Source organism: Pseudopodoces humilis, chromosome 11 (assembly GCF_049639895.1).
Source record: "Pseudopodoces humilis isolate 2021_Gansu_Grassland_sample_001 chromosome 11, ASM4963989v1, whole genome shotgun sequence".
NCBI classification, from domain to species: domain Eukaryota; kingdom Metazoa; phylum Chordata; class Aves; order Passeriformes; family Paridae; genus Pseudopodoces; species Pseudopodoces humilis.
This window is the reverse complement of record NC_142210.1, coordinates 3,788,880-3,802,012: the sequence shown is the minus strand read 5'-3', so window position 1 is coordinate 3,802,012 and position 13,133 is coordinate 3,788,880. Positions and strand designations below refer to the sequence as shown.

General features: G+C 40.8%; 1 protein-coding gene across 3 annotated transcripts in view; it reads right to left on the bottom strand.

Moving 5' to 3' along the window:
• Positions 1–3,664: 3,664 nt before the first annotated feature.
• The window catches only part of CLSTN2 (calsyntenin 2), a 300,445-nt gene continuing 290,976 nt past the window's right edge, over positions 3,665–13,133 (bottom strand). For all 3 annotated transcript variants that reach the window (XM_088060824.1, XM_088060825.1, XM_005529580.3), the window contains exons 11-17: positions 12,544–12,692; positions 11,389–11,612; positions 8,479–8,649; positions 7,167–7,312; positions 6,567–6,690; positions 4,820–5,004; positions 3,665–4,217 (exon numbers count right to left, since the gene is read on the bottom strand). In XM_088060824.1, the coding sequence (XP_087916950.1) occupies positions 4,008–4,217; positions 4,820–5,004; positions 6,567–6,690; positions 7,167–7,312; positions 8,479–8,649; positions 11,389–11,612; positions 12,544–12,692 (1,209 nt within the window). In that variant the 3' untranslated portion in view covers positions 3,665–4,007. The remainder of the gene's footprint in view (positions 4,218–4,819; positions 5,005–6,566; positions 6,691–7,166; positions 7,313–8,478; positions 8,650–11,388; positions 11,613–12,543; positions 12,693–13,133) is intronic.

Sequence of the window (13,133 nt, the reverse complement as noted above, 5' to 3'; positions counted from 1 at the left end):
CACTGCAAGGTATTACCTGTTGGCATAAGAAAATAGCAACAGTTTATTTTAATTAGTATTAAAGATGTCACAAACCCTACATATCTATTTCTAATTTGAACTGGTGTCAGCCAATGCAGTAAATATTGAGATTAATCTCAACTGTGCATTTTAAGGTTTACTTGCAAAGATAAAACACCTGTGGATGGGGTAGAAGTGAAAGAGAAATGGGAGCTGTTAATCACAAATAGCCTCTTAGGCAGTTTTATTAATTCAGATAACATCTTTAATTTACATTTGTAGGTTCTGCAGCTTTTTCCAGCCTTAGAGTTAAAAAAACTTAAAGGCATCATTGATGTGATGTCATTTTAGACCTCTGTTGTCACCTCTGGATTCCTGATGCCATGGATTGTGGGTACCTCTTCAGAACTGCTTTCTTTGGATACACTTGTTTGTTTGTTAGTGTAAAAAAAGCCACCTCACCACAAGACACACCCTGAGGGGCTGCAGTGGGTCCAGGGAAGGGACCTGAGCTGGGGAAGGGGCTGGAGCACCAGGCTGGTGAGGAGCAGTGGAGGGAGCTGGGGGGGGGGCTCAGCCTGCAGGAAAGGAGGCTCAAGAGAGGCTTTTTTACTCTCCAACTCCGTGAGAGGAGGCTGCAGCCAGGAGGGGTTGGTTTCTCTTCTCAAGTAAGAAGTGCTAGGACAAGGGGAAACAGCCTTGAGCTGTGCTGGGGAGGTGTAGACTGAATACTGGGGAAAATTTCCTCACAGAAAGGATGATCAGGCATTGGAAGAGGCTCCTGGGGAAGTGTGGGGTCACCACCTCTGGGGGAATTGCAGGACATGTGAATGGGGGACCTGGGGACATGTCAGCAGTGGGCTTGGCAGTGCTCAGTGATCTCAGAGGTCTTTTCCAACCTTAGTTTTACAGTTCTAAGCACTTTTTTCAGGGAGGAGAGGAGAGAATTTTGTTTTTTGATTAGGGGCAAAAAACCCCCATGCATGTGTCTTTATATGCATATGTGTGTGTATGTTCTGGTTGGTTTTTAAGGAAGTAGGTTACGTGGAAAAATGATTTCTAGAGGCATGGAAACATTGTCAGAATTGTTTTAGAAAAGGAGATATTTCTCTGATTTTCTAGTAGTAGTTTTGCTCAGGAAGTCACTGCTTTCAGTGCTACCCAAATATTCTAGGGCCCATTTTGTAAAGAAGTATCTCATTCTCACTGCCATTTTGTGAAAAGGATGTTTCTATTTATTTGAATGAAAAAATCTGCATAATGCACTCCAATGAGTAATCTAAAATAAGTACAGTGATACATTTTAGTTTGCTGAATATCTTACTGCAAACCAGGTTTTAGTGATAACACACATGCCTGTATTACTTTGCTTAGGTTTAAAAATGTAGGTTTATTTACAGTAGAGAAAATACTTTGTTTGCTTCTTGTGTAATGTATGAGTACAGCCTGAAAAGGTCTGCTTCCAGTAACAAAAAGATAAGTCTACTAGATGGAGAAACACATTGATGAATTCACAAACATAAAAAAGAATTAAAGGCTGTCAATAAGATTGTAAATTGCTGTTTTCAAGTTGTCCTAATGTTTGCTATGACAACAACAACACAAACAATAATAATAATAATAATCATCATCATCATCATCATCATCATCAGGAATAACAGAAACTTTAAAATAATTTAAGTCCAGTTTTAAATCTGAAGTTAACTTTTAAATATCTACATTTAATTTTAAATCTCTTCTTTCTGAGCAGAAAGATTTGCTGATATGTGCTGATAACAAGCATCATGAAGAGCCTGCTTCATGTCACTAAAAAAATTAAAACTAGAAAATTATCTAGAATACTAGGATGGTAGGAACTGATCTAACATAACATTTTTTGTTCAAGATATTCAGAAATATTAATATTAACTTTGTATTAAAGAGAAATCATGGGCATTTTTGTAGTTGTTATTTCTGCATATAAAATGTACTTATGTGGCCTTGATTCTGCAAATATTCCAAATTAATATGTGTGAGGGAATAGAAAGAAACAGGATTGAAAACAAAAGAAAACTGCTGCATTGCCAATCTTAACAACCATGTGACAACGTGATTGCTGGCACAACAAATAAAAGCATGAATATCTCTAATTTTAAAATTAATACAGATTTTTCTTTCATTTACTTTCTAGTTATTCTACTACAAGGCCTAGTTGTTGTCAGCATTTCCCTTCAGCTATCAAATGCAGAAACTGGAATTACAAGAACCCCCAAACACACTATGTATTCCCTATATCCCATGACATTCAGGAGCTGCTAAATAATCCAGTACTGATGGAGGTGGATTCCCTCAAGTTTGTTCCAAGTATCCTTTTCAACATCAGCCCCCACTCAGGGCACTCAGGAAGGTTCTGTTGTGGCAAGACTGACTGGGAGAGTGGAAAGAGGAAGCAGCTCATTTTAAACAGCAGATTACAACAGCAAAAGTCAAAGATGAATTTGCAAAGAAAACGAAGTACTCAGGAAAATAACCCAGACAAGCCACTAAGCAGCGTTCACTTCCATGCTATTTTGCTTCTAAGCATTGGAGAAGCTACCCCAGCAATTGCTGCAGCATTTGGTAAGCAGAGCAGATGAAGATGCAAAGGTACTCAAAGAAAGGGGACAAAAAACCACACCACACAGACTTATCAACACACTGTGTACGTAACTCTGCTTTTTCCTTTTTTTTTTTTTTTTTTAAACAGTGTTTAAGAAAAATATGCTGTGTTACCATAACAAACTAAAATACTCTCTCAACCTCTCTTAAGATTTTAGTTTTCAACTATTTTGGTTCCATGTAGGTTTTATTTTTCCTTGTCTACTTTATAAAGTCTCAACTTTAATGGCTTCAGGAAGAAGAAATAAGGGAGAATGATGAGCACAGAAGAGGGCTCACAGTGTTGCTCCTTTCTCTTGTGCACTACAGGCAGGCAGGGGTACAGAAGAAATAGGGTATCATGTTTCTCTAGAATACAGTCAGACAGGAATTCCAGCTGGCATTCACTAAGCAAAAGGGAACATTTTCCTCATTTAAAGTAATTGCTTAAATCCCAGCCATACATAGTTATGGAATAATGGGGTCACTTATTTTCCACTAGTTCAGTAAGATGCTGCAGCAAGCTAATGATTCCATGAGACAGATGGTTTAAAGCATCGATTTGCTGCAAAATGCTCAATCCATAACTAATGAACAGCTCTACAGATTTTCAGTGAATCAATCCCATTAGAATTTACAGTTTGCATAAGACCATATTACTTTTTGTGGACAGAGAATGAGCTGGGTCGTTGGTTTTTTTTTCTGGTAACCTTCAGCAGCCCCTTCTTGTTGCTGTTTTTCTTAAACTCATTTTTAATTTTTATTGGTAGGTTGGATAAAAATCCCTCTCTTGAGGGTATGACAGCATGCCTGAAAAAATACACCATCCACATCTACATAGGCACACATGCATCCCTTGTCAAGCCTAGATATTCCCGTGGAGAAGACAGCTAACATCCAAAAGGCAGGAGTTCAGCCCCTGTAGCACTAAAGCCCTGCCCCACTTTGGAGGTGGATTATGTGTTTTACACCTGTAAGAATATGAAGTTAGATGGCAACTGGTACTTGGACCCACAGGAGTAATTTTTCCATAACAAGCTGAAATCTCTCCTGTGTGAAAAAAGTAGCAAAAGCAAAAACTTCTATGGATCGAGTGACAGGACTTTTGTCACACATCTGCAGGGTAGGAACAGGAAATTGAGAACTATGCTTGCTAACAGATCAAGTTCTGGATTACTTTATTAGTGCGTACGCCAGGAGGTTTGTACCACGTTCTCCCCAGGCTTTGTAAGAAAAGGGTCAGTTCTATCAGTATCAATTACTACAACAAGATCATTTTAGGCTAAACAGTTATAGGCAAGCAGAAATTCAAATCCTGTCAATGAATTCATAGACTCTGAAAAAACATTGTATTGGTTGCTACAAAAGAGCTGTGGCTGGAGGGCTGTTTGTTAGTAGGGGAGTGTTGAATCATCCCACTCCAACTGCTCTTGCCTGGTGGCATTCTGTTTGTCTCCCTTTTGGACAATCACTTCCTCCTCCTCTTCCTCCTCTTCCTCCTCTTCACTGTCATCTGATTCAGCACTGGTTGTGTCTTCCTCTTCATCGTCTATGTCTTCTTCCTCACTCTCCTCTTCTGTCTGGTGTGGCTTTTCATATTTCTACAATACATTTAAAGAAATGAGACAGTAGCAGAAAGGTGCCTTCTTGCCAGCCAGAGCTGTCTCAAATGAGCATTTAGAAATGCTAACACGATGGGCAAATCTGCTTTCCACCATTATGTGATTATTAGGCATCGAATTCATACAAGTTGCTAGCAAACATTCAAAAAATACTGTAAGAAGAATGGAATTTCAATAAGCAATCTATTTGTTACCCACACTGCCAAAATTTAAACCTTCAACATCAGCTTCTTTAAAATGCTGATGATTTCCCCTCCTTTTAGTGTATAAATGCTGACATGAAAAAGTTAAAGCCAAAGCAACTGTTATCTTGGATACCTACAAACAGACATGAATTGAATGGAAGTGATGCTGGACCTGAGAGTTCTTCACCATCTTCTTTAGTAATTATACACAACAACAACTCTGAAGCTCTCAATTAGATCTGATCTAGGTGTGCAGTGCTGATACCTGGGCTGGGCTCCTGAGGGTACAGACACACAACTGAACAAGTGCACCCTGAAAGAGGCTCAAACCTGCTGCCAGTCCCGCCAGCGGCTCCTGGCAGTGCCAGGGCGCAGTGCTGTGCCCCAGTTATGTACCTCCATGGGGTTGACAGTGATGGTGAGAGCAGAGTCATCCCAGTCCATCTCGCTCTCCCTGGCTCCCTCGTGCCCCACGGAGCTGTGCTGACGAGCCGAGCGGAGCCGGAACACTCCCAGAGTTATCACCAACACCAGGATGCTCACGCAGATGATGATAACGATTGTGGCCACGCCGGGAATCACTGGGACAAAGGGCGGCAGAGGGAATGCAATTACATTTGTGGAACAAGTCACCTAAACCCCACTAACCTGGTTAGTTTTCAACCCACAGCACCCCCTCCTTTGGACTGAGAATCAGGACAGATACTTGCCGTGTGCCTGGGATGACAGGAAGTGTTGACCAGTGCCCATCCACTAAGGTGGAGCACACACAAACGATGTTCACAGATATCCTGAGTGTGATAAATCCTAACTAAACAGTGAGCATGCTCCTTGAGCCACTTAACTACAGAAGACAAGCAGTTAGTAAGTGCAGAATCAGTGAGTTTTTGCAGTAAAATTCTGTTACCTCACCTGCGTGTTGACCCCTTCTGATCTCACCTGAGGACTCAAATATACATCTCAAAGCTGATATTTTCAAAGGTTTCAAACACTTGTGATTTAAATCTCGAGCTCCCAGAAACAAATGCATTACTACCCTATTTGCCTGTGTTTACAACATTCCTGGGAGACTCTTGAGACTTAAGACATTTTTCCTCACAGTTTGGTTGCACTCTGAGAAGCCACAGGAAGAAATCTCTCTGAACTACCACATGTAGTCAGCTCCACAATTAGGTTAGTGGAGCTGCCACTCTCTGTGGTACTCTCAAGCTACTGCAGTTCCAGGAACAATAGTATAACCCAATCCACAACCCATTTTATTGACTTGCCCTGCCCATAAGAATGGAAGTATGAAATCAAAACAGTATTTAGGAACAAAAAAAAAAACCTGCTTTGCAATAGTTTATCCATTAAACATTCAGTTTCATTTTTGTGAACTGTCTGCACAATATAAAGAAGAATACAGTAATTTTCTAAGCATGTCTGTATGTAGCTACTTATAACTGCCTACACTTTACATCAGCTTTCCTTTTTTTACATATATATCATTCAGCTAAAAGGATTTCAGAATCCAACTTTTAAACAGGTGTCTTTGCCCTGGATTTAGCTTCACTGAAAAGGTTTAAGATTTGGGTATATATCTTAACTCATATAAAAAAATTAAATAAAATTACATAATTAAAATTAAAATTAAATAAAAATACATCCTAATGAATACTGCACATGACTAGATGAACCTCTCTTATCTCCAGAGAGCCCAGACTGAGGCCTTGACAGCAGCTAACACAGGCACTGCAGCAATTTTGCATTTTAAAGATAATACAGTTTCTTTCTTTTGTTTAGAGTGGGTAGAAATTAATATGCCACAGAACTACAAATGCATAAGAATAATGTAAGCATAAATATTACCCTTCATACTATTCAATACTAGAAACAAGGCATTTTTTAACTGCAGGGGTCAGGGTACAAAACCATCAATGAAGATTTTAAAAAAGGATACCAGGTTTTAATTGCCAAGTACATTCTTGGACAGAACATAATGCAGTGTTACCTTCTTCTGCACCTCTGCAGTGATCTCTGAGAGGTTTTTTGGAAGCTGAAACAAAGGACCTCAGGGCTTCAGTCTGTGGAGCAGGCTGACCCACAAGGGAAGCACTGACACACTGGAATCATTGTGAGCAGTCTCTGGGAAGTTGTCACGTACCTGAGCTGTGAGCTGCACTTACACTCCCCTCAGGGTGCTGAACAGATCGGAGAAATTTGGGCTGGACTATCATGTGATTTACATGGTCCATGAAGTTGGAGTTGGAACTGTGTAGAATATTAATCTGGGAGAAAAGAAAAATAAGAGACTAGATGCTAAAAAGGATTTTATACTCCAAGCCTGCTGGTTCCATATATTACATTGGACTATGAAGTTCATCAGCAGATAGGAATACTACTTCATAGATTCTAAAGACCAAATTAACTCATTTTTTTATGCCCGTGGACAATACACAGCTTTGTAGCATGAAAAATGCATTCTAACCTTTCTGGCTCTTGACTCTGAAGTGGCACAGATCAGGACTCTTTTGATTTACCTGTTTGGATAAAGCAGTGACTTTTTCTCCTCTCTATATTAATGCGCTTTTAGGTGTTACCTAAACATTATGGTATAGCTGTTAATTTCATTAACAATTATTAAGCTGTTAACTGTCTTTATAAACAATTATTAATTCTCACCATATTGCTAAGTGGGCCCTGCAATTTCCTGGAGCTGTTACCCGGGCTCTAGGTGGGAAAACACGACTCAGACATCGCTCACCTCCAGGTTGAACTCGTTGCTGGTGTAGCGCCCGTTGAGCTCGGAGCACTTGACCCTGAATTTCCTGTCGGAGGTGGCCGAGCTGCCCCAGTTGCGGTAGCGGAGCTGCTGCAGCACCTGCTCGTAGCTGAACATGCTGTCAACACCTGCAGGGTGGGAGGGCAGGGACAGCTCAGGGACAGGGCAAGGGAACGCTGCTCTGGTGATGCACAACCAATCAGCTGCTCACAGAACACACGGAAACTGGTAGAAAGGTCTGGAAGTGACAGGGCATCAAATGTTCCCTAATGCTGGAACCCTGGGCACAGAGAATTTCATGCTTTCTGTGCTGACAGGCACAGACCCACAAGAAAACACTGTTTGGCCTGAGGCCATGGGAAAGGCTTTCAAAATTAATAGATACAACTGAAAATGCGAATGTATATGAAATCACTAGGTGAGAAAGCTAGAGTTTAGGGTTTAAGCTACATTAGTGAATAAGAGACAACATGGAGGATTTAGGGCAATGTCCCTTCCCCTTTCTCTTTCTTCTTTTAGGGTTTTTGGGTACTGTTAGGGGATTGGATGGAAGAATCCGCATTGCAGGACACAGGTGTTTGGTTATTGGGTTATAAGTGAAAATAAGTCACTTGGCATTTCATTATTGGGTGAGTTGACACTTAAAAGACCTTGGAGAGATATTTCCTCCTCCATTTTGTATCTTGTTGGCCTAGAGTACATCAGTCCTTACTGTCTGTAAAGATGTAATACAGATAAGGAAGAATAAACATCCTAAGCCCAAACATGAAAGCAGTCTCTCTCTCTCTCTCGTTAATCTTGGTCCTGAGGAAAAAGAACTGAGCTATCAGTGTCACACCCTGACACCCTGATCCTCAGTTATGTGAGGATAGTTTTCAGAACTGAATGTAGGTCCCTAATGGAGAGGGGTAAATACATAACAATGGTACAGAATAAATTACTTAGTGACTAGAAAAAGTTGGCCAGTTTCCCAGCATTGCACAGGAACACTGAGGGACCCCCTCACTCTCATGTTCCACTGTGATGGTCCACAAGAACTCCAAATTTCAAGAAAGCAGGGATGCCATTTTCCTTACCTGGGGAGTAGCAGGAGGGATGCTGAGAATCCTAAGGGCAAACACAGCACATCCAGAGATCAAGAAGCAACTGTGTTTTTTTAAGATACAGTCACTCTTGGGATATTTTCATGGCTAGAAAATCACAGATTTCTGTCCAATTTCTTACATATTTGAGCTTTTGTTCCAATATATAAATGATGTGACAAAATAATGGAAAATAAATGTCATGAACTTACCATAGATTGAATATCCTGCAGTGGAATTTGTGGCATCTAGATGTTTTCCTTGAAGCTCCCCATGATCTAGTTCTAAACACTCTTGCTGGGGGTCTAGTTCTGCACCAATGACCAAAACATCACAGAAATCCAAGTTGTGGACCATTTCCTCTACCACCACTTGCTTATTGGCTGTGAACCCATGGCATAGAGCATGGAAAAAAAAGAAGGAAATGAAGAGAAATGATCACAGAACAGCTCAGTTAATTTATGTGCTTTGCATCACGGCTTTCAATTTTTGCCAAGAAGGCTGAACTGTTTTTGCTGATATTAAATCCAGCACACTTGAAGCAAATCAAGGGAAGTGTCTTGTCTGTACAGGTGCTGTGATGATGAAGGCTTACAAATACCCTCTAAGATAAATAGAAAATACATTGCTCTATAATAAAAGGTACCCAAGAACATTACTGGAAGTAGAAAACTGAGTTTTGATCTTGGAAATAAAGTAATATAAAAATCCAGGTTTCAATGCTGTATTGATACCAGCTTTCTCAAGGAAAATCAAACTGGAAAAATACACATCCAACATATCTACGCTGGATGATTCTCTTAGTTACTCTATGCCCCATAAAAAATTTGCATTACAAAAACCTGACAATCTATCCAAGAGCAGGGCATTATTATAAATAGCAAGAGCCTATGCTGTGTGAATTGAAGAAATTAAGTTATAAAGTGACAGTCCTTCAACATGTACAAGTAAAAAAATAATTCTTTCACTGGAAAAAGAGTAACATATCAAGTTAGTATTTAAATCCTCTGATCAACTTAGCACTGAGTGCATGGCAAAACTGCTTAAACAGCTCCCTGAGGGCACAGACACTGCAGTCCTGGAACTTCCTGCCCGTTTTGCAAAGCTGATGTTAGAGGGTATCCTGGGAAGGAAGGCACAGCCAGGAAAGCCTTACTCCTTAGATTGCCAACTCCTGATGCAGTGAATCTGGGTACCTAAGCTCTAGGTACAGCCGTGACATATCCAAAAATGCAGCCCAAGTCGAATTTGTAGGCTTCAGGTAACCCATGTCCCTAAATTTGCATATCATTACCCATTTTCTCTTCTCCAGAGACTTACATCTAGTTGCTGCTTACTCTAGTCCAACAAATAGTGTTTAGAATGCTCTCTCAAATTAGGCATTTCATCTGCCTTGCACACTAACATGCAAAAGGAATATTCCTTTACAGACAGTAAACTTGATATATACTTTTGATGCATACTTTTGAACATTCACACAGTGTTGAATAATAATACATACATTGCTTAGCATTAGAAACTGTCATCTTTGAAAATAAATATTTTAAAAGGATTATATATACATTTATAGGTGGGAAATTGAGGCATGAGATTACTTTATCAAGTATCACTCACAAGCTAATTTCAGAACTGGAAACATAAGAACAGAGTAAAACTTCAACTTTTGTTCAATTACTGCTTTTCACTTTATCAACACAATAAAAATTCTGCTACAAGTAGAGGCATTTTAATGAAAATAACTATGTAACAGAGTATGAAAAGGAGAGTAGAAAGGAATTATTCTGAGGTATAATAAATATACAGTGCATGGAAAATCTGCTTTTTTGGAAGAACTTTTTGATCTTCCACCATTTAACACATTTTTCAATGTGTTGAATTGAATTTCTTCAGTACAGCATTACTGTGGCCTAATTAATCTGGGTGAAGCGACAACCTTTGCATTACTTCTTTGCACCAGCCTTTAAAAATATGAGACCTTACAAAATGAGTAATAATATTGTTGGGGGTTAGGTGTCCTCGTTTTAGTTCTGGCTCACCTGTGGAATTTTCACCTATTAGTTGTGGGGAAAACCTGACTGTGGGTACTTGGTGGGTGCATGGCAAAAGCCCAGGGTGGGAAGGGGGCAGGAAAAAGGAGGGTGGGGACAGTCTGGTGGGCTTTCTCCAGCTTCAGAGAATGACACCTGGGGTGCTGAGCTGCTGCGGTGGGGAGAAGGGAATTTCACCATCACCCAGAGCTGCTGCTGCTTCTCCTTCTCCCCTCTTGGTTGGTGGCCTCGCACCCCCTGTCCTGCCAGGACGTGTGGCAGTGCCAGGCACCGCTGTGGAGCTGCTGATCCACCTCAGCCACCAGCCCAGGATCTCAGCTCATCCCTGCTGATCCACCTCATCCACCAGCCCAGGATCTCAGCTCATCCCTGCTGATCCACCTCATCCACCAGCCCAGGATCTCAGCTCATCCCTGCTGATCCACCTCAGCCACCGGCCCAGGATCTCAGCTCATCCCTGCTGATCCACCTCAGCCACCAGCCCAGGATCTCAGCTCATCCCTGCTGATCCACCTCAGCCACCAGCCCAGGATCTCAGCTCATCCCTGCTGATCCACCTCATCCACCAGCCCAGGATCTCAGCTCATCCCTGCTGATCCACCTCAGCCACCGGCCCAGGATCTCAGCTCATCCCTGCTGATCCACCTCAGCCACCAGCCCAGGATCTCAGCTCATCCCTGCTGATCCACCTCAGCCACCAGCCCAGGATCTCAGCTCATCCCTGCTGTTCCAGCTGACTGTTCCTCAGAGCCCTGCAGGAGCACCGGGACTGCCCGAGGGGTTTGTGAAAACAAAACCTCTCCTCCATCCCATCTCAGCCGAGAAAGCTGTCCCGGGGCCCCTGGTTCTGTGTTCTTGCTAATGCTGTAGTTATTGTTTGTTTGTTTGCCTGGTTATACTAGTAAAGAACTGTTATTCCTATCCCCAGATCTCTGCCTGAAAGCCCCTTGATTTCAGAATTATAATAATTTGGAGGGAGGGGGTTACATTTTCATTCCAGGGGAGGCTCCTGCCCTCCCTAGCAGACACCTGTCTTCCAAACCTGAGACAAATATGTAAAAGAAAAACACAAACCTCTGTCATATTCTCTCAAGTCCACTGAATGCTCCATTTTGGTGACTGTGCTGATGATCCTGATGTCAGGTAACAAAATAACACCTCTTTCACTTTCAAACTCTGCAGCTGGTCTAGCAAAGTGGTCCATCCCAGTTATGGTAATCTTAGGCTCATTGGCCTGAAACACCATTACATAGGCATCTATGTCTGGGATATTAATGCAGACATCTTCACCAAAACATCTGGAAAAACACATTAGTCATTAACTGCATGTAACACATTGCAAATCAGAGGAGTGTGGCACGGGAACTGCTCCAAACCCAGCTCATGGCTCTCAGATCAGTCCAATTCATCCCCAGGCACTGCCACACATGAGGATATATTGCTGTGCCACTGTGCACACAGGCCAGCTCTGGCCCTCTCCTCCTTCACAGGTATCACCTTCACAGATACTCACTTCGAAGGACAAAATCATTCTTTCCTAAGGTCACTATCAGAATAATACTTTTCATGTTTAACTGACATTTAACAGAGCAGTAAATGGTTAAAAAAGTTAACTAGATAACAACTAACTTCAGTAAACCTAACATTAAATTCAGAAAGTGCTAGCAAATGAATACAACTTGCTTATCTTGTCATGTGTGATTAAAAGGGCCTAATTTTCCATTTAAATTGGTCCCATCATGAACTCTTTTTGGGACCCTCCAATATTTGCAGGGGGCAAAAGGTACTTCCATTTTCATCTGAATCATGAGTGTGCTTTGGCAGTGAACTCCCTGACAAGCTCTGCCTCATTCCAGAGCTATGTCCTCTGTTAGATCGAATAGGCCTGCTTTAAAAAGTCATGGCTCTGGCTAGCTCAGAAGGAACTATAAATGTTTAAAATTAAAAGTAAATAAGATTGCAGTGAATGCACTGCTCAGTCCAGACCGTACTCCCCAAACTATAAAGAGAAGACACATTAACAAGAAAGGTTTCTTAAGAAGATAATATCAAGAGAAAACCACCATGTAAATTGGCATAAAATTAAATTAATCCTTTAGGTTCAATAAAAAAGCGGTATGATTTATTAATTTAATTTAGTCAAAATTATTCTTTTTTACATGACCAAAGAAAAAAGTAATTCATTAAAAATGTTCCTTATTTATTCAGTTCAGCTGATGTATAACTTACTGGACTTTAGATGAGACTTTGAGACATCGTACGCCTGCAGTAGGAAACTGTCTGGAGTTGATGTATGAGACCTTTCGAAGGGCTTGATTTATATTCTCAATGTCATCTCCTTCCATGACAAGGACTGACTGGGAAGGGTTGAAGTGATACTAGGAGAGATGCAAATAATTAGTGTTTAAGGGACCAGGTACAGAGTACAAAATAATGTATTTTTTAAGGAATGTTGCACAGATGGAAGTTAAAAATTTAATAATTTAAGAAAAAAAAATCTTAGTAGCTATTGTTGGCTGAATCCACATGTTGCTCTCTAAAACATGTACTTGCATCACCTAAATAACTACTGTTATAATTAATTTTCTAGTAAATTACTCCAGATTTGTTGTTCTTTGCCCAGCCTTATCAACCTTGATGATACAATTTCTGCAGCATTTTCCAATGCTATTTATTTTTGAACTCTGTAGATGTTCAAAACCTTTAACTTACCACCATGACTATTATTCCTATGTAATCTTTTTTAAGTTAAACACACTCCCCATATAAAAGCACTGCCTTTTGAGCCAGCCTGGTGTGCAGAAGCATATTTTGTCTGC